The sequence below is a fragment of the Chiloscyllium plagiosum genome, unplaced genomic scaffold (assembly GCF_037043375.1).
Source record: "Chiloscyllium plagiosum isolate Xiang-an unplaced genomic scaffold, Cpla_swu_hap1 HiC_scaffold_27, whole genome shotgun sequence".
Taxonomy (NCBI): Eukaryota; Metazoa; Chordata; class Chondrichthyes; order Orectolobiformes; family Hemiscylliidae; genus Chiloscyllium; species Chiloscyllium plagiosum.
This window is the reverse complement of record NW_028270165.1, coordinates 39,260,742-39,281,534: the sequence shown is the minus strand read 5'-3', so window position 1 is coordinate 39,281,534 and position 20,793 is coordinate 39,260,742. Positions and strand designations below refer to the sequence as shown.

General features: G+C 45.7%; 1 protein-coding gene and 1 non-coding gene across 2 annotated transcripts in view; one reads left to right on the top strand and one right to left on the bottom strand.

Annotated features, from left to right (window-relative positions):
* The first annotated feature begins 10,190 nt into the window (after positions 1 to 10,190).
* LOC148143683 (uncharacterized) overlaps positions 10,191 to 20,793 on the top strand; it is a 98,474-nt gene continuing 87,871 nt past the window's right edge. Inside the window, exon 1 of the mRNA XM_087975258.1 lies at positions 10,191 to 10,236. Within this exon, the coding sequence (XP_087831384.1) occupies positions 10,191 to 10,236 (46 nt within the window). The remainder of the gene's footprint in view (positions 10,237 to 20,793) is intronic.
* trnae-uuc (transfer RNA glutamic acid (anticodon UUC)) lies at positions 20,422 to 20,493 on the bottom strand. The gene has a single exon. It is a non-coding gene; the product is annotated as a tRNA-Glu (tRNA).

The window sequence follows — 20,793 nt, the reverse complement described above, 5'->3', positions numbered from 1 at the left end:
ATTAGAATGCTGGGAATGTTTAGAGTCATGATGCTAGCCCTCTTGGTATTCGGATTTTGTCACATATCATTTTCATATGTATTATGAATGGTTCCTGAGTCTGATAATTCACAAGTAATAGACACTGATGCATGCAGCTTAGTAAATTGTGGGAATGTAGTTAATCAGAGACAGTACCGCAGCTCAGAGATACATCTTAAGTCCTATGGGGATGGCCTCGGGGATGGTACTTGGTATTATGGTCTCGTCACAGTACACCAGGCCCCCTTACGACCAGCTCGCGATTGTCTCGATAAGAAGGTAACCCCATAGACCTATCGATAAGGAAAACCACATGTCACGAAGCAGTTTTGGGGGGAGGGGGGCACTTATGAGATACAATTAAATGAAACATTTGGGATTGAAATGAAAACAAATGGGAAGGAGTTCGTGGGCTGTTGTTTTCGAATTAGTGTAGGACAGGGAAAACGGGTAGAACTACTGGGTAATGGGATACAACCTTTCACCCCTCCCGATGATCCTAAAGTAGTAAAAATTATAGAGGTAAAAGACTTGAAACAGACGATCGAGATAGAAACTGGGTACGGGGATGCAAATGCCTGGGTTGAATGGGTAAAGTATACTGTAAAAAGTCTGAACAAAAGCAATTGCTATGCATTTGCCTCCGATAGGCCAGTGGCCCAGGTGGTTCCCTTTCTGCTCGGGTGGAAGCAAGACAGGAAGGGCATGAAATGTATGATAGCCCTGTACCAGGATGATACTGCATGGAATGATAGGAATTGTACCTCCCGATCTCTGATGTTCCCACCCTTGGAGAAGAAAGATGTAAAAGTTCACCCCACATTTTCCACCGCAGTTGGAAATCACACGTCGTGTGTGCGCAGGCGAGGTACAAGTCAGTCGAGAGATTTGGGGGAGCTGAAATTATGTACAGAGATAAGAATGTTACCGAAACTGAGAAGGGAGGGAACTACTCAGCACTAAAGGTTCCCCGAGCAGATCTGTGGTGGTACTGTGGAGGAAAAATATTGAGACCCACACTACCTCCGGATTGGAGAGGGATATGTGCAATTGTACAATTGGCAATTCCATTTACCTTGGCTTTTGAGAAGGAAAAGATAGGGAAAAAGGGAAGGGGTAAGAGATTACTGTTAGATACTTCTTTTGATGACAGGATTTATCTTGATTCGGTAGGAGTCCCTAGGGGAGTACCTGATGAATTCAAAGCTCGTAATCAGATTGCAGCAGGCTTTGAGTCAGCTCTCTTTTGGTGGGTAACAATTAATAAAAGTGTAGATTGGATAAATTACATTTTCTATAATCAACAGCAATTTATAAATTATACAAGAAATGCGGTTAAAGGAATATCGGAACAGCTTGATGCGACAAGTAGGATGGCATGGGAAAACAGAATAGCCCTTGATATGATTTTAGCAGAAAAAGGGTGTGTGTGTGTGATGTTAGGAGGAAGCTGTTGTACCTTTATTCCTAATAATACTGCGCCTGATGGTTCAATTACTCGGGCCTTTCGGGGATTGACTACCTGAGCAGAGGAACTGGCTGAGAATTCAGGAGTAGACACATCTCTCACGGGATGGCTTGAATCCTGGTTTGGAAAATGGAAGGGGGTGGTGGTTTCTATCCTTATTTCCCTGATGGTAGTAGTCAGGGTATTGGTGGCCATTGGCTGTTGTGTCATACCCTGTATACGAGGGCCCACCCGAAGACTGATTGAAACAGCCTTGATGAAACAGATGTCCCTAAGAGGGAATCAGAGAGAGAACCTTTATCAGCTAAATAATGAGGAGATGAGTGAAACCAAGATGGATGAAATCTCTGAAATGATGCTTGCGAATTTTGGGAACGATGTTTAAAAAAACAAAGAGACAAAAATGCAGAAGATAACAAATGGTAATAAAAAGAAAAAGGGGAAATTGTAGGATATAGGTGAATTAATGTTATTTCTGCAATTATAAGTTCTGATACAGAGTAAATGAATTTACATTAGTTTAGGATTGTTTCGGACGAGAGCTGACTTAACAAAAATGAGGAAACATATAATCCGTTAAAGAAAATGGAATGTTAGCATGAGACGTGATTACAGAACAACGGTGGATGTATGGGCAAACAGGAAAAACATCTGTTTCCTCACTTGTACAGAGACACAGGAACAAACCCCAATTAAAAGGGCTTAGTGATAAGATGCTGTGAGGGGCAGCGCAGATGGAGGGAGTAGATAATGGTAAGCAAAGGATGAGATGACGTCAAACAACTTTATGGGGGAGGCAAAAATAGACATTTGTCACTGACAAGGCCGAATAAACAGAAGTTGTGGGATCAGTCTTAAGGAAATGATTGACGTAAGCGAAGCAGGGAACAAACAATGGAATTAGGAAAACATATGGGAAAAAACTGTATAAATTGCGAGAGTTTGTTGGGGTTTACTGTGCATTTGTCATTGCCTTACCTGGCAATTAGACATGGCACCCACTTGCAAGTGTACAAATAAACGACTCTGTTTCAGATATTTGGTCTCGGACTGAAATTATTAAAGTGAGTGAGCTTTTGTTTCTCACATTTGGAATCACTAGTTTTCGAAGCGCTGCTCCTTCATCGTTGGTTGTGGAGCAGAATCATAACACAGACTTTATAGCAACAGGATTGCAGTGTCATGGGATGGAATATTAAACAACTTTAGTTTACTTCGACCATCTTTTAGAATGACCATGTTAGTTTTGATTCCTTCACATGTAAATCCCAGAACTTTTCAAAAGTTACGTTATCAAGCTAGCTTTTAAACAATAGGTGTCATCTCAATCAGATAATGCATTGAAGGTGTTAAGTTAAAGTCTGTCTGTGTCCCAATGTTAGGTCAGACGGATTCTATTTCTATCGTGGTATTACAGAATCTTACGTGTATGGGTTTTTGAGCAAAATACAACGCGATTCTGCAACTACAAATTCAACCCACAAACTTTTATGTGTGTGTGTGTGTGTGTGTGTGCGCGCAGGAGAAACCGAGTGATCATGTGTGTGTGAGAGAGTGTAATGGGGTATAAGTCTGAGAGGATGTGTATGTGTGTGTGTGTGTGTGTGTGTGTGAGAGAGAGAGAGTGTGTGAGAGAGAGAGAGAGAGAGAGAGAATGTATAGTGTAGTGTGACATGAACCCAAGGTCCTGGTTGAGGCCATCTCAATGGGTACCGAACTTGGCTAGCAGCTTCTGCCCAGCCACTTTCCCTTGTTGCCAATCCTGAAGTCTACCTTGAAGGATAGTCACCCGAAGCTCCAAGGCTGAATGTCCCGGACCGCTGTACTGTTCCCCGACTGGGAGGGAACACTCCTGGCTGGTGATTGTTGTGCAGTGTCCATTCATCTGTTGCTGTAGCCTCTGCTCGGTCTCACCAATATACCAAGACTCAGAACATCATTGCCTGCAGCGTATGAGATAAACAATGTTAGCTGAGTCACATGAGTACCTGCTGCACTCATGGTGGGTGGTGTCCCCACGTGTAATGGTGGTAATCGTGTCAACATTCTGATACGTCTTTCATCATCTGCCGTGACAGTTGTATCGTGTTGTCCTGAAGGCCAGACAGTTTGCTGCGAACAATTATCTGTTTAAAGTTTGGCGGTTGTTTGAAGGCGGGAAGTGGAGGCGTGGGGAAGGTCTTGGTGAGGTGCTCATCCTCATCAATAATGTGTTGCAGTCTGTGAAGAATGTGGCGTAGTGTTTCGGCTCCTGAGAAGTACTGGACAACAAAGGGTACCATTTTGGTTGCAGCTCGTGTCTGTCTCCCAAAGGAAGTCATTACAGTTTCTTGCTGTGACACATTGGAACTGGCAGTTGATGAGTTGAACATTGTACCCCGTTCTTATGAGAGCATGATTGTGTACTTCCAAGTGTCTGCCATGTTCCTCCTCACCTGAACAGATCCTCTGTATGCGAAGGGATGTCCAGAGGGGATGGCTATTTTAATATGTTTCACGAGAGAAGTGTAGCGCGGTAAGGTTATCCGTGGGTTTGCGGTACAGAGAAGTGCTGAGATACCCATCCTTGATAGAGCTGCATGTGTTCAAAAATTAGACAGATACTAAAGAGTTTTGTTGTTTCAGTGGCTCCTCACCATGGGTCCAGAGGAAGAAATGTCATCAATATATCTGGTGTATAGTGTTGGTTGGAGGTCCTGTGCAGAAAAGAAACCTTGTTCGAACCTCTGCGTGAAAATGTTGGCATACTGAGGTGCACATTTGGTCCCCATGGCTGTTCTATGTGTCTGGATGAAGAACTGGTTGCCAAAGGTGAAAATATTGTGGTCAAAGTTGAAGTGGATGAGTTGTAGGACAGTGCTCAGAGATTGGCAATTGTTGGTATTGCGTACTGAGGCTGTTACCGTGATGCCATCATCATGAGGGATGCTGATGTAGAGTACTGACACATCCACGGATTCAACTAATCCGTGGATACTGAACTTCTGGAAGGATTGGATCAGAAGTCTTGATGAATGCTGTCAGTTCACGGTTGTGCTCTTTGGTCAGATCAGCTGGTAGTTGCCTGTCATATTCCTGGTCAGTTGTTTGGACACTTCCTTGCAGAAGTCCATTTATTCCGAATTACTCAAAAACTGCATAAATCCATGTAAGATTCTATAGCTCCCACTTTAGAAATAGAATCAGTCCGACGTAACATCGGGACACAGACATACTGTAATGTCTCACCTTCAATGCATTATCTGAGCTGAGAAGACACCTATTGTTAAAAGCTATCTTGAGAATGTGAGTTTTAAAAAGTTCTGGGATTAACAAATGAAGAAACCGAAACTAACATGGTCATTCAAGATGCAAGCTCTCCTGCACACTTTAGCACAGCTGATCCACCCTAAAGTGCAGATCTTTGGACTGTGGGAGGAAGCCAGAATTCCCAGAGGAAACCAACACAGACACAAGGGGGAGAACATGCCAAACTTCACACAGACAGTCACCCAAGGGTGGAATCAAACCCAGGCGCCTGGCGTTATTAAGCAGCATTGCTAACCACTGAGCCACCATCCCACCCGGTGCTTTGAGGTTCTGCTTTGTCTTTGCAGCTTTTAACTTCTCATGCGACCTCAGCAGAGGCTGTGTCCTGCTGACATCGTTGGACCACACCCATTGCACCCCTCTTTCCCACTTCTCCAGCCCAGAGCACAGCGGTTCCTGAATCCTGGCACCAGATTCCGATACCATCTGTGCTTCTGCTGCCAACTGCAGAGAACGGAGGCAATCCCCGTCACTATTCTGTCCCATACCTCCCCCTCCCTAACGTTCTACTCCCACCACCCCACAGTTAGCTCCTCCCCTCCTGCAGCCCTCTCCCAGATCCCCTTTACCTGCCTGACCCGGGCTCACACCCTCCTGACCCTGTCCACTGACCCCATCGGAAGGCTCTGTATGGAGGGAAAGACCATCTCCCGGAATAAAAAACATCTGATTAACTTTCTGCCTTGCCCTACCAGCATGTCAGCAACCTGGCTTCCAGCTCCACCTCTCTGAGCCGAAGGTCCTCCAAGTTGTGGTTGCCCAAGATCACATCATCCGGAGCCTTCCACCTTTTGCAAATCGAAAGACAAGTCTCACCCTGCCCTCTCCAGTGTCTATTGTGTAACTGCTTAATCATTTCTAGTGGCCGAGCAGAGACTGATAGCCAAGTTTGGAACCCATGAGGTTGGCCTCCACCAGGATCTTGGGTTCATGTTACATTACAGGTGACCCCACTGCACTGTACACATTCTGTCTCTCTGTCTCTCACACACAGCCATACATTCTCACTTACTCACGCAGCCACTCTCTCAGATATCCGCGCTCTTTCAGATGCACACACATGTACCCACCCACAGTCTCACCCACACACACATCCTCTCACAGACTTATACTCCTGCACACTCTCACTTTACAAAGCATGCACACACGCAAACACACACTCTCTCAGCCAGACTCACGTGCATGCACACACTCACTCACTCTCATGCATGCACACATAGATAAGACCATGGGGTGAATTTGCATTTGCAGAATTATGTTTGTAGATACATTCTATTTTGCTCAAAAAGTGCACAAACTGCAGACAGTCAATCCATGTAATATTTTATAAATTCCTACTTTGGAAATTGAACCAGTATGACTCAAGACAGACTCGAAACTCACATCTTTCATGCATTGTTTGAGCTCAGATGGCACCTCTTTGTAAAACCTTAAGTTATCTTGAGACTGTGACTTAAAAGAAGTTTTGGGATTTACATACTATTGAACTGAAACCTGCAACCCATTCTAAAGACGAAACACTTAAAAGCAGTCGAGGTTTTTTTCAATATATCATTTTGCTACAAATTCTGTGTCTTATGATCCTGCTGTACGAAGGAGCAACAATCTGAAAGATAGTGCTTCCAAATAAACCTGATGGGCTATAATTGGATTTTTAACTTTGTTTCTAGTGAAAACAGCCCACCCCTCTCACTGCTGCCAGTAAACTTTACAATGCTGAGGAAACAATGGACAGTCAGTCCTGAAAAATGTACAATTCTAATAATACAAGCTACATATTGACTGCTCCTTCTGAAAAAAGACATTGGCAACCTCGCGCCGGAGATTGAAAGAAATTAGCAGCTTTAAAAGAAAAACCTGTTGGATGTCATAGCCTTCAATGTCTGAGTCCGATGGTAAGTTCAGGTAACTTTTGTTGTGACCCAACTTTGTTGCAGCTTCAGATCGTCCCAGCAAAAAGGTGCACAAAAAGTAGCTTTTTTTAAACACACACACACACACACACACACAAACACACATACACACACACACACACACACACACACACACACACACACACACACACACACACACACACACACACACACACACACACACACACACACTCCCCTTCTTCACTATTGGTCAGCTGAGTTGTCCCTTTGTAATTCGATCCTTGGTGCAGCCTTAGCCTGGAGGAAGTATTGCTTCACTCAGCAATTGCAACCCATAGCCTGTATGCAAGTAAGATTCCCCCCGCGCGTTTGCAGATGGTCTGTCAAGAGTCAACCACACTGCTGTGGTCTGGAGTCACATCTTGGCCAGATCAGGGAAAGGTTGCAGCTGGGACGACTGAGTGAATCCTTTCCCACAACGGCAGTTTCCTCCCCTAAAGCATGAGTGAATTATACTGGGGTGTTTGTTTCCCCGAAAATGGTTTCATAATGAGATTCTGAACTCCAGATTTCTGATTGAACTAAAATCCGCCATCTGCTATGGTGAGATTCAAACCCGGGAGTCCCCAGAACTGGGCTATTAATGCAGTCGATAATGGCACTCGGCCGAAGCTCCTTCAATCCCCCTGCGATGGGAGGTGAACTGACTGATGTCTCTGCAGGTGGGAGGAGCGGGTGAAGCCCTTCCCGCACAGAGAGCAAGTGAACGGCCTCTTTGATCCTCCAAGCTGAGTAAATGATGTGAAGTACTGTACTTTTCACGGTCACCGCACTGAATCTCCCTCATTCGGGTGTATCAGTATTCTTCCTGCCACACCAGTGTCCAAGCAGACAAAAGCAAACATTTCTTCTCGACTAGAATGGCTGCTGATATTCAAGTCCCAATGAATCAAGTGGCTCTGTCAGAAGCTGATGTATCTTTTGGTTTCAGATTTCTTTCCCCATGTCTTCCTGCAAATAAAATCACAAAAAAAATCACAGTCGGTACAGTCAAATGAACATAACATCGGTGACAATTCCTTAGATTGCCAGATACCTGCTGATCATATATTATCCATGACACAGAAACCTGAAAACCTTCATTCAGCCAGATAGCATTAAGTTTATAAAGAGGAAAACTTCATTTAGGGGACAATGACCTGGAACAACCTTCCTACAAAGGTGCTGCAAATGGAGCTGAACGAAGGAAATGAAAATGAAATGTCAAGGCTGCTTCAGGAAAGAAAGCCAGTAAAGTTGCTGAAAGACGTCTTGCTGACCTGTTAAATAAAAATGAATACAAGAAATACAGGATGTAATTGCATTCCTATATTAGAAGGTAAAAAATCATAGCCATGCAGCTTGTATAACAGCGAATATCAGATATACACCATATGAAGCAATCATAAAATCCCTGCAGTGCAGAAAGAGGCCATTTGGCCCATCGAGCCTACTCCGCCATTCTTTAAGATCATGGCTGATCTATCCATCATCTCAGCTCCACGTACCTACATTATCCTGACTACCCTAAATTCACCTACAATCCAAAATCCCATCGAACTGTGTCTTGAATATGCCTGCTTCTATTGCTTCCTTGGGCAAAGAATTCCATAGATTCACCACTCTCCAGGAAATGTAGTCCCTCCTCCTCTGCCTTAAACCTACCCCTAATCTTGTTACCTATTCTAACCCACCAGCAGAAACGACGAGGTAGGATGGGTCTGGGTGGCATGCTGTTCGATGGGTCAATGTGGACTTGATGGGTTGAATGGCCTCCTTCCACACTGTAGGGCATCTATGATTTACTGCAGTTGTGTTTGCCCAGAACCACAGCTCCCAGAACCTCCCAACTTCTGCAAATTGAAAGACAAGTCCCACCCTGCCCTCTCATATGTGTGTTATCTAACTGCTTCATCGCTTTCAGTGATTACAGCCCACACCTCCCTCTGCTGCCAGTAACCTTTACAATGTTGATGCAACAAGCAATACCTGCAGTACTGAAAACCGTAAGGCTTCTGATGATACCAGTTACTGATTCACCGCTTCTTCTGATGGAAGTACATTGTTGGGGGCTGAAAGAAATGAGCAGTTTAAAACAAAATCCCACCGAAACCCTTCACTAGGCTTCCCGCTCAGGATACTTTACTTAAAACACTTCAACCCCACATTACAAGAAGTTCCACATTCCATCAAAATCCTGGATGTCCTCACTTACTCAGTTGCTGTCTCTCAAATGAAAGATTTCATTGTAGCTTCTGCTCCCATTCAGGACAAAATATCTTTGAAAGCTGCTCTGAAATTCCAGTCTTCACAACAATACTTCTGCTTTCCTTCAGTCCGAATTGTCTGTGCTGACCAGATATCCCAAATTAACATAGTCCCATTTGTCAGCACTTAGCCTGTATCCCTCTCAATTCACCCTGTTACCAGATGCCATTTAAAATGCTGTAATTACACCAGCCTCCACCACCTCCTCTGGCAGCTCATTCCATGCTTGCATCACTCTCTGTGTGAGAAAGTTGTCCATAAGGTTCCTTTTAAATCTTTCCCCTCTCACCTCAAATCTATGCCCTCTAGTCTTGGACTCCCCTACCATGTGGAAATGTTTTTGGATATTCACCCTATCCATGCTCCATATAAACTTCCATAAAGTCACCCCTCAGCCTCCAATGCTCCAGGGAAAACAGCCCCGGCCTATGCAGCCTCTCCCTATAGCTCAAACCCTCCAACTCTGGCAATAGCCTTCTTAATCTTTGCCAAACACTTTCAAAGGTTCACAACACTTTTCCTGTAGCAGGGTAACCAGAACTGAACACAGTATTCCAAAAGTGGCCTAATCAATGTCCAGTACAGGGGCAACATGACCTCCCAACATCTGCACTGAAATGCACTGACCTATAAAGGCAAGCATACCAAACACCTCCTTCACTATCCTGTCTACCTGCGACTCCACTTTCAAGAAACTATGAACCAGCACTCCAAGGTATCTTTGGTCAACAACACTCCCCATTAACTTTGCAGATCCTGCCCTGATCTGCCTTTCCAAAATCAAAATTTCAAAACAGGGTTGAGAAACATATCAGTTGTGATTGAATGGTGGAGTAGATCTGATGGGCTGAATGGCCTAATTTCTGCACCTATGTCATATGGTCTCTTACTGTCCTGGACACAGAGTGAGAGAATTGGGAGCAGGAATAGGTCATTTGTTCTTTCCAGTCGGCACCAGCATTGAACAGTTCATAACTGGATATAAATATACCGGCATCTAGGTGGACAGGTGGGATTTTTTTCACTGCAGCATCGGAGGTTGAGAGATGACCTTAGAGAGGATTATAAAATATTCAGGGGTATCAATGAGGTGAACAGCAGGTATTCTTTCCCTGGGATGGGTGTTTCAAGGTTAGGGAGCAAACTTTGAAGATGAGAGGAGAAATATTTTAAAAAGACATGAGGGGCACCTTTTTATTTTAAGGCAGAGGATGGTTCTCATGTGGTATCAATGTCCAGAGCAGGTGGTGGATGCAGGTACAGTTACAGTGTTTAAAAGACATTGGATAAGTACATAGATTCATAGAGATGTACAGCAAGGAAACAGACCCTTCGGTCCAACCCATCCATGCCGACGAGATATCCCAACCCAATCTAATCCCACCTGCCAGCACCCGGCCCATATCCCTCCAAACCCTTCCTATTCATATAACCATCCAAATGCCTCTTAAATGTTGCAATTGTAATCGGAAAGGTTCAGAGAGTCTGGGCCAAACACTGGCAGGTGGGACTAGTTTAGTTTCAGAACAGAGTCAGCATGGACTAGTTGGACTTAATGGTTTGTTTCTATGCGGTATGACTCTGTAACTGTTCTATCCTGGTCTTAAAACCATTTTCTGACCTCCCCCCAATACCCATCAATTCTTTGTTCTTCAAAGTCAAATGAACTCAGCCTTGAATACATTCAATGACTGACCTAACTGCAGGAAGACATCCCCACTTCTGAACTCAATTCCTCTTGCTAATATACCACTTGCCTTGCTGATTGCTTGCTGCTCCTGTCTGACAACTGGCATCGACTGGTGTAGAAGGACGCTGAGGCCCCTTTGTCCATCCACACATCATTCCTGATGAATGGTTCGTGCCCAAAACATTGACTCTCCTCCTCCTCAGTTGCTGCCTAACCTGCTGTGGTTTTCCAGTGCCACACTTTTCAGCTCTGATCTCCATCATCTCACTTTCATCACATCTCAACAAATCACCATTTAAACAATGCGCCTCCACTCTGCGCTTTTTTTTTAACATCAAAGGCTATAGATTGTGTCACTGCATTTGCCATGTTTTTGTAAATTGAGACAGACCTGGATCAACTTTTTCAGAGTCTGTCCCCTCCCTCGATTCACTCATTCCTTTCAGTTGCTGCAAGTTAACAATTGAAGCCCAGAATGAAACAAGAAATGGAAAAAGTGGTGAGAAACAGACTGTTGTACTCACAAAAGTTAGACAGAGGAAGGAAGTTACAATCTGGGGTGAAGTTCACAGAGAAAGGTGCAGCAGCAGCTTCAGAGCTCACGGTCCAACCGCCATATTTCGACAATGGCCGGCTCTGATTGGCTGGAGGACCAGTCTCCTTCCGGTCCTCCAAGGTTATCCATTGGTCCATGGAAAGGAGCTGACGCGCAGTTTCTGCGGGCACCAAGGAATATGCGCAGTGCTTTGCTGACACTGGCGGTCATGCGCAGTGCTTGCTGACACCGCGGAGCATGCTCAGTGTGCAGGAATTTATTACAAATTTTAAAGTTAAAAATCACAAAACACCTGGTTATAGTCCAACAGACGTATTTAGAAGCACTAGCTTTCACAGCGCTGCTCCTCCATCAGGTGGTTGTGGTGTATAAGATCGTAAGACACAGAATATATGATCTTATACTCCACAACTGCCTGATGAAGGAGCTGCGCTCCGAAAGCTAGTGCTTCCAAACAAGCCGATTGGACTGTAACCTGGTGTTGTATGATTTTTAACTTCGTACACCCCAGTCCAGCACGGGCACCTCCACAAATTTTAAGTGTCCAAATGCGAATACGAGAGAAAAATACCAAAGCAATTTTTTGTCGAAATGTTTTTTTTTTCCCTGTGCCTCGACATGTTATTCCTTTGGCATTTTGTCTTTTTCCCAGGGTAGAGGTACTCCAAAACTAGAGGGTATAGGTTTAGGGTGAGGAGAAAAGATTTTAAAAGATTTAAAAGACTAGGCATAGAACATTCACCCCTTACAGGGCGAAAGTGAGGACTGCAGATGCTGGAAATTAGGGTCGAGAGTGTGGTGCTGGAAAAGCACAGCAGGTCAGGCAGCATCTGAGGAGCAGGAGAATCGACGTTTTGGGCAAAACCCTTCATCAGGAAATAGCCATGGGGAACTGCAGGGCTGTAGCGTAATCGAGTGGGTCTGGGTGGGACGCTGTTGGGAAGGTCGGTGTGAATGGTCTGCAGGGATGATATGCCTTAGCCATGCGTATATTGAGAAATGGTTGCCCCAAATCTGCTGTGGGACAAGTGGGTTCCAGTTCGTGGGACACTGACACCAACCCTCTGAACCCCAGTCATTCTCTACTCCCCAACCTCTGTTCCCTCTCCATTTCTCTCCCTTATCCACCACCACCAGTGTCCCCGCCCGTCCTTTCTTGTGCCTCAGCCGTCTTTGATCTAGTGGCCGAGCAGAGGTTGATAGCCAAGTTTAGAACACATGAGAATGGCCTCAGCCGAGACCCTAGGTTCATGGCACACTACAGGAGACCCAGTTACACAATACACTCTCTCACACGCAAGCACACTCTCTTACATACTCACACGCTCGTGCAGACCTTCTCTGATAGACATGCTCTCTCTCAGACACACAGTAATACATCCCCACACTCAAACCTACGCACACACCATCTCACATGCTTATACTCCATCACACAAACACACACAGTACCCAGCATGCAGACGCACACGCACACACACGCTCTCTCTCATGCATGCGCTCACAGATCGAAGTCTTTGGGGTGAATCTGCGTTTGCAGGATTATATATTTGGAAATAGAACCAGTCTCACTCAAGATTAGGATACAGATAGACCCTACCCTCACAGCTTTCATGCATTGTCTTACCTGAGGTGTCACCTCCTTTTATAGAACCTAAAGTTACCTGGAGAATGTGACTTTTAAAAAGTTCTGGGATTTACAGATTAATGAACCGAAATCTACAACCCGTTTTAAAAGATGAAAGACTCAACAGCAATCTAGGTTTCTTCAATATAACATTTATGTTACATGACACTATAATCTTTCCTTATATATTTTGTGTCTCATGATCCTCCTCCACAACTTGCAGAAGAGGACACCGATCCGAAGGGATGCAGCTTGAGGTGACACTGAACAATAGTAGAGGAGGGTATTGATCCATCGATCTCTGGGTTATGGGCCCAGCACGCTCCCGCTGCGCCACTCTACTGCCGCGCGCTGCGGACCTTCCACAGAACACTTCAGGTTTTCGTCTGGCACGCGGCAGGCACGTTCGAGCCTGATGTCAAAGACCTCCACTGCTGTCGTGTAATATGCTGTTTCGCAGACGTATGGAGGCTGTGTAAATATAAACTTATTTCTAAATTCCCACATTCTGTTGGTCGAACTGTGATTTCACACTGAATCACAACATGTGTCACAGCGCAGACGGAGGCCATGCGGCCCACCTTCGCTCTGCTGGTTCTACACTTAAGTAAACGTGTGTCTCTATTCGTTTCATTCTCTCGCCTTCTCAGCGTAAATCTGCACATCTGAACGTGACCACCGAATTCCCTTTTGTGTCCATTGAATCTTCCTCTTTGTCAATGACACTCAGGGACTTACTGCCCCTAATCACTCCCTGTAAGAAAACGTTCTTCCTAATGTCACTTTTACTTCTTTTCCTCGTGACTTTAAAATTCTGCCGAATCGTTGAGGATCCTTTCAGGTGTGGGAGCATTTCCACAACATTATTTCCTGTTTCTAGATCCCTCATGACTTGGAAAAGTTCGGTTCTCCGAGGAGAGCTGTCCCAATTTTACAATCTACCTTGATTGTTGACATTCCTCAAACGCCGCACCACTCACGTCAACCTGTTGAACACTTTCTCCAACTATTTCACTTCCCTGTTTTCTGCCTCATTCGTACTCCAGACAGCCCAACCTCGTTTCACGAAGGATGTTTTTTGAGAAACTTAATCAGGCAGTTTTACACAAGTCAAGTTAAAGAACGCGGGTTCGCCCGGGATTTGAACCCGAGACCTCTCGCAACTCAGCACTGTAAAGCACCCGAAGCGAGAATCTTACGCCTAGACAAACGAGCCAGAGAGCCAACCCGCAGCGAACGCCCCACACCGCTTGCGCGACCTGAGACTTGCTCAGTATGAAATACATTTGAGATTGCTCTGAGAATTGCAAGCGGCAAAGAGTTTCCCGAACAGCTGCTTGTCATTCAGTCTCCCTGCAGCTGTTTGTCCCGTCCCCGGGAACCGGGCTCTCTCCACTGGCAGATAATTCAACCATTTTGCTTCGAAACTTTTTCTCTGACACCCGAGTGGCCAGTGACAAGCATTGCACTCCTCAACATAGGGTACAGAGAACAGGAGAAGACCACGCAAACCTCCACGTGTGTATCAACTCGACTGTGCACATTGGGCCAGTATATCACTGGGAAATATTTGTGTCCAAGCTATTTTCGGCAGCAGATGAGAAGGCGAGGTGCAGAACAGAGCGCTGTTATACCGGAAAGCTGCTAAAGACGACATTGAGTGAATAGGAGAGAATGCTTTCTCAGCTGGTTTATGGTCCCAACACGCACCCGTTGTGCCAGGGGTTCCACCTCGGTTCCACTCTTCCTTCACTGGCAACACCCCACACCCACCTCCCATAGTGCCAAGGCACTTTCCCCTGCAACCGCAGAATGTGCAACACCTGCCCATTTACCTGCTCCCTCCTGAATATCCAAGGGCTCAAACATACCTGCCAGGTGAAGCAGCACTTTTGCCACAACCTAGTCCGCTGCATTCGCTGCTCACAGTGTCGTTTCCCCAATGTAGCATGAAGCATAAACTGGGTGACTGCTTCGCAGAACATCCCGGTTCTGCCCGCAGGAAAAAGGACCTGACCTTTCGGTTGCCTGCCACTTTAACACATCACCCTGTTCCCTGGCCAACATTTCTGTCTCAGGCTTGCAGCAGTGTTCTCGCTCCAGATGAAAGAACAACACCTCATTTTCCACTTGGAGACCTTACAGCCCTCCGGTCTTCAATATCGAGTTCCATAACTTTAGGGTCTGAACTCCCCCATGTCCTTCACCCCTACCACACAAACGACTCCTTGTTATCACCTCGTCTGCTATGACACACTACGTATTGTTAGCCGCTAACAGTCTCCATTAACAGTTATTCGCCCTCCCACGCGGATCGTTATTCACTCCTACGTCCTTCCTATTGTTCTCTCTCTGAGCTGGCGGCAAACACAGCAATATACATCGGAGACTCTGAGCCAGCTGAAACTTGCTCAGTGTGAAGTACATTCCACATTGCTGCAAGAATTGCAAGCAGCAAAGCGTTTCCAGAACATCTGCTTGTCATTCTGTCCCCGGGGCAGAATGCCCACTTTGTCTCATCCCCAGGAACTGGACTACCTCCACTGGTGGATAATTAAACCAATTTATTTCTACTTGCACGTTGTTCTGGGGGATGGGACGGGGTGTAGGGCGGGGGGGCGGGTAGAGTCCATTCGCTCTTCTGCTCTCTCTCTGAAACCCTTGGGGTGAGAGGTCTCAGTTACGTTAATGCGGGGAACATGAACAACTTTGATTGTGAACATTCTCCAAAGGTCTGTTATCGGAGAGATAGAAAGATGCTGTTTTGGCAGGACAGAAAGAAATGGACACCGAGGACTCTTCGCTCAGGTAAATTCACATTGTTGTGCAGCCTTCTTGGTGTTCAGAAATCGTCTTCACGCAGCAATCTTACGGAAAGTCTATTGCAAAGTGGGCATCGCTTTCTTTGCTGCGACCGCGCAGCGGTGAACATCTGAGCCCCAAGTGTCCCAGATGAAGAGAATCCGAGTGAAACCTTCACTCACTGAGAGTCATCCCCACGGTTCTGAGCTGAGGGACTGCAGGCAGTCCAACACGGAAGGGACGGTTAAAAATGAAGCAGTTTTGCTCCCTCAGCCTCTCTGTCCCAGAGACAGGCAGTGGGATGGCATAAACACGTAGCATCATTCTCGCACAGACAGAAGCCGTTCAGCCCATCGAGTCCACGGCGACTGTCTGTCACTTGTCTCTCTCTCTGAGGTTATTCACAATCGGTGGTATCCGTCCTAATAGTAGGGGACTCTGTCTGAGTCGTGATGCGGTTTCTGACATGCTTGTCATCTCGTCTGAACCAGGGTGGCGAATTACTGCAAGGAATGGACGAAACCGCAAGGCATGTGTTTCAACTTTACCAGCTGATTGGCATCGCAGAGAACTGGGTTTGTGATTCAGTTCAGAGGAAACAGACGAAGTACAGAATACCACAGAGACCTCTAAAATCATGCCACTTGAATTGAGTGGATTTGGTGAGTGCATCGATATGCTACATTTGGACACTCGGAAAGTCGACGCAAATGCAGCTTGCAGAAGAGAGCACCGATCCAAAGGAAAGCAGCTCGAGGTGACATTCAACAATAGCAGAGGAATGTTTTCGATTCATTGACCTCTGGGTCATGGGCCCAGCACGCTCCCGCTGCACCACTCTGCCGCCGCGCGCGGCGTCCCTTCCACAGAACACTTCAGGTTTTCGTCTGGCACGCGGCAGGCTCGTTCGAGCCTGATGTCAAAGACCTCCACTGCTGTCGTGTAATATGCTGTTTCGCGGACGTATGGAGGCTGTGTAAATATAACTTATTTCTAAATTCCCACATTCTGTTGGTCGAACTGTGATTTCACACTGAATCACAACATGTGTCACAGCGCAGACGGAGGCCATGCGGCCCACCTTCGCTCTGCTGGTTCTACACTTAAGTAAACGTGTGTCTCTATTCGTTTCATTCTCTCGCCTTCTCAGCGTAAATCTGCACATCTGAACGTGACCACCGAATTCCCTTTTGTGCCCATTGAATCTTACTCTTTGTCAATGACAGACAGGGACTTACTGACCCTAACCACTCCCTGTACGAAAACGTTCTTCCCAATGTCACTTTTACTTCTTTTCATTGTGACTTTAAAATTCTGCCGAATTTTTGAGGTAGAGGTAAACTGCCAAAGATAATCACCGTCACTGCTTCCCTTCCATCGACTCAACTTTGTGAAACAGTATCTTTCACTGGCAAATAAAACACTTTTGTCCTCTGGTGCCTGCTTCATTTTGACCACGACTTCACGCCCCTCACTGTTCTAGTCTCATTTCCAAACACTTGGTTCATATCCTCAAAAGCAGCTCTGCGGGTATCTGCTTGTTCCACCCTGACAGGCAGTGGGTTGCAGATTCCCGACCAGTCCCAATGTGATTGAAATATTTCAACCCCTCCACTGGTTTGCATCTTTAAAAAAGCCGTGGAGCAATCTCCCTTTCCTTTTGACGACAGTTCTCAAATGTAGTCGGCAGGGTTCACACCTGCGTGGGGAACCCGCATTGGATTTCATGTCTATCGCATTCACCTCTCGGCCCACCAATACAGAACCACACTGACAGCTTCATTTCCCAGATCTCTCTGCCTGTGGAGCTGAGAAAGAGTGAATCATTGCAGAGTTTGTTTGAATCCAATCATTTCACAGGTTTTCAAAGCGTTAAATATCTGCACATGGCGAGTCTGAAAGATGAAATGGACGTTCAGTTAAAACGAAATACAGAAATTGCAGGAGCAACTTAGCAGGTCAGTTATCATCTGTAGAAAGAGAATCAGAGACAACATTTCAGAACTTTTGTTTTCCTCATCCAGGTGCAGCCAAATCTACTGAGTTTCTCCAGCAGTTTCGCTTTCTGTCTCGGACTGTTAGCATCCGCAGTCCTTTACTTTAGAAATTCAATCTATTCAGAAACCCCTTTGTGCTTCTTCAGTGGAAAAGATTTCCGTTTGGGAAACATTTTCCTGACACCATTAAAAACGCGCAACTTTGCGGCCAAGAACGCAGCAGGAGCGTGAACAATACACACACCGGCCCTGCGTAGTCCCGACCCATGAACCGTCCGTTTACGTGCCGAACGCGCTGACCGATTGCGCCACAGAGACAGATCCGAGTGTCACGAGCACAGTCTCGTTGAGGAAGCTACTATTCAATTCATAATTCAACCTGCCCCGCCCAGAATTACCATTGTCTTCTATCAGTTCAAACACAGCGAATACTGCAGAAAGCCAACGGGTCGAGCTGCATCTGTGGAAAGGTAAACAGAGCCGACGTTTTGAGTGTGTTACGGTTTTTGTTCGGAACTCAGTGTTTTGCCTCTTCCCAAAGTTGGTCCAGGTCTGTGTCTCAATTGGCAAACACATGGCAAGTGCAGTGCCGCAATGTGAAGTTATCGCCTTGGCTGTTTAAAAAAAAGCAGTGCATTGTTTAAATGGTGATATATTGGAATGTGGAGAAAGTGAGGACTAGAGGTGAAAGTCGAAAAATGTGGCACTGGAAAAGCAGAACAGGTCAGGTAGCATCTGAGGAGCAGGACAGTGAACGTTTCGGACACAAGCCCTTCATCAGGAATGATGTATGGATGTACAAAGGGGTCTCAGAGTCCCTCCACACCAGTCAATGCCAGTTGTCGGGCAGATGCAGCAGGCAATGAGCGAGGCAAGTGGTATATTACGAAGAGGAATTCAGTTCAGAAGTGGGGTCATTAAACATATTCAAGGCTAAATTCATCTGAGTTTTGAACAACAAAGAAGTGGATGGTTATGGGGTAGAGGTAAGAAAATGGTTTTAAGACCAGTACAGGTCGGTCACAGAGTATGACAGCACTGAACAGACCCTTCATCCAACTCGTCCATGCTGAGTATGTTCTCAAACTAAACTCGTCCCACCTACCAGTGTTTGTCCCATAAACCTTCGAACCTTTCATATTCATGTACTTATCCAAATGTCTTTTAAACGTTGTAACTGTACGTGTATAAAATCATGAGGGGTATGGATAGGATAAATAGGCAAATACTTTTCCCAGGGGTGGGGGAGTCCAGAACGAGAGGGCATGGGTTTAGCATTAGAGGGGAAAGATACAAAAGAGATCTAAGGGGCAACGTTTTCACGCAGAGGATTGTACGTTTATTGAATGAACTGCCAGAGGAAGTGGTGAAGTCTAGTACGATTGCAAAATTTAAAAGGCATTTGGTTAGGTATATGAATAGGAAGGGTTTGGAGGGATATGGGGCCGTGTGCTGTCAGGTGGGACGAGATTGGGTTGGGATAGTTGGTCAGCATGGACAAGTTGGACCAAACAGTCTGTTTCTGTGCTATACATGTCTGTAACTCTATGACTTCTTCTGGACATTCTGCACTCAGACCACTCTCTTAAAAACGATCCTTGTTCTGTCTTTATAAAACCTTTCTCTACTCACCTCAAAATATTTGCTCCCTGATCCTGAAACCCCCAGCTGAGGGAAAGGACACCTTTTGTTCACCTCATCCGTATCCCTCATGATTTTATAATCCTCTATATGCAGTGTGTAGTGGCTCATTGAAATAATGTCCTGATGCAGCTTCGTTTGTGGGTGTTGGGATGATCGCTTCTGTGGTTAAGCACTTGGTTTGCGTGTGTTGTTTTTCTGTAGACGCTAGTGTGAAGTTCCCTATTGACTGTTCGCTCTACTGTGACATCTCAGAATGGCACTTTGTTGTTGTTCTCCTCCTCTTCAAACCAGGAGCCCCCCCTCAGGCCATAGTCTCACTACTTGGAACACCAATAAACAGACTAGTCAAAGGCCTCCACTGAAGACTAAAACACCAAGTCGAAGATTCACGCCACTCCATTTATTCCATCCAAGAATTCCTGAACACCAAAGAACTAAGTTAGAAGAGGATGGAATAATGATGTCCTTTGACATAACAGCCCTGTTCACATCCATTAACATCAACGTGGCCAAAGAAAACTGGAACACTACTCGAAGAACCAAAGACATAAACACAGCACCAACTTCATCAGCAAAGATAGCACTATCCAGCTCGTGGAACTGTGCCTTAACCACCCACTTCATATTCAGTAACAAGCCCTACAAACAAATAAACGAAACACCCATGAAACCACCAGTATCAGGATTCCTAGCAGAAGCAATAATGCAGAGTCTCAAACCAACAGCCCTTCCTACGATCCAAACCAAACTTTGTGTCCGCCACAGTGATGACACTTTTGTCATCAAAAAATGAAGTAAATTAGAGGAAACCTACAACACCATCAACAATATCCTTACTGGCATAAAATTCACAAAAGAGGAGAACAACAACAAAGTGCCATTTCGAGATGTCACAGTAGAGCGAACAGTCAATGGCAAATTCAAAACAGCGTCTACAGGAAAACAACACACACGAACCAAGTACTTAGCTCCAGAAGCAATGATCCCATCACATACAAACAAGCCTGAATCAGGACACAATTTCAACGAGGCACGACACACTGCAGGAGCCAGTAACGACGAAGACCAATAAGGAACTGTACAGCGCATTTCAGGAGAATGGGTAGGCAAAAGATCCACTGAGAAATACTTCCCTGACCGGGAATCGAACCCGGGCCGCAGCGATGAAAGCGCTGAATCCTAACCACTAGACCACCAGGGAGACAGCAGCGCTTTCTCACAGCCCTATTGTATATTGCTTTCCTGCCCGGAAATCGAACCTGGGCCACGATCGTGAGAAGGCTTCCACCAATGTCATTGCTTGTATCCATTTCTCCCGATGCGGTCTCCTCTACATTGGGGAGACTGGAGACTCCTCGCAGAGTCAAGTCACAGCGCTTGAGGGAACATCTCCAGGACATCCGCAGCAATCAACCCCATCACCCTCTGGCCCAACATTTCAACTCCCCCTCCCACGCTGCCGAGAACATGCAGGTCCTGGGCCTCCTCCATCGCCGCTCAC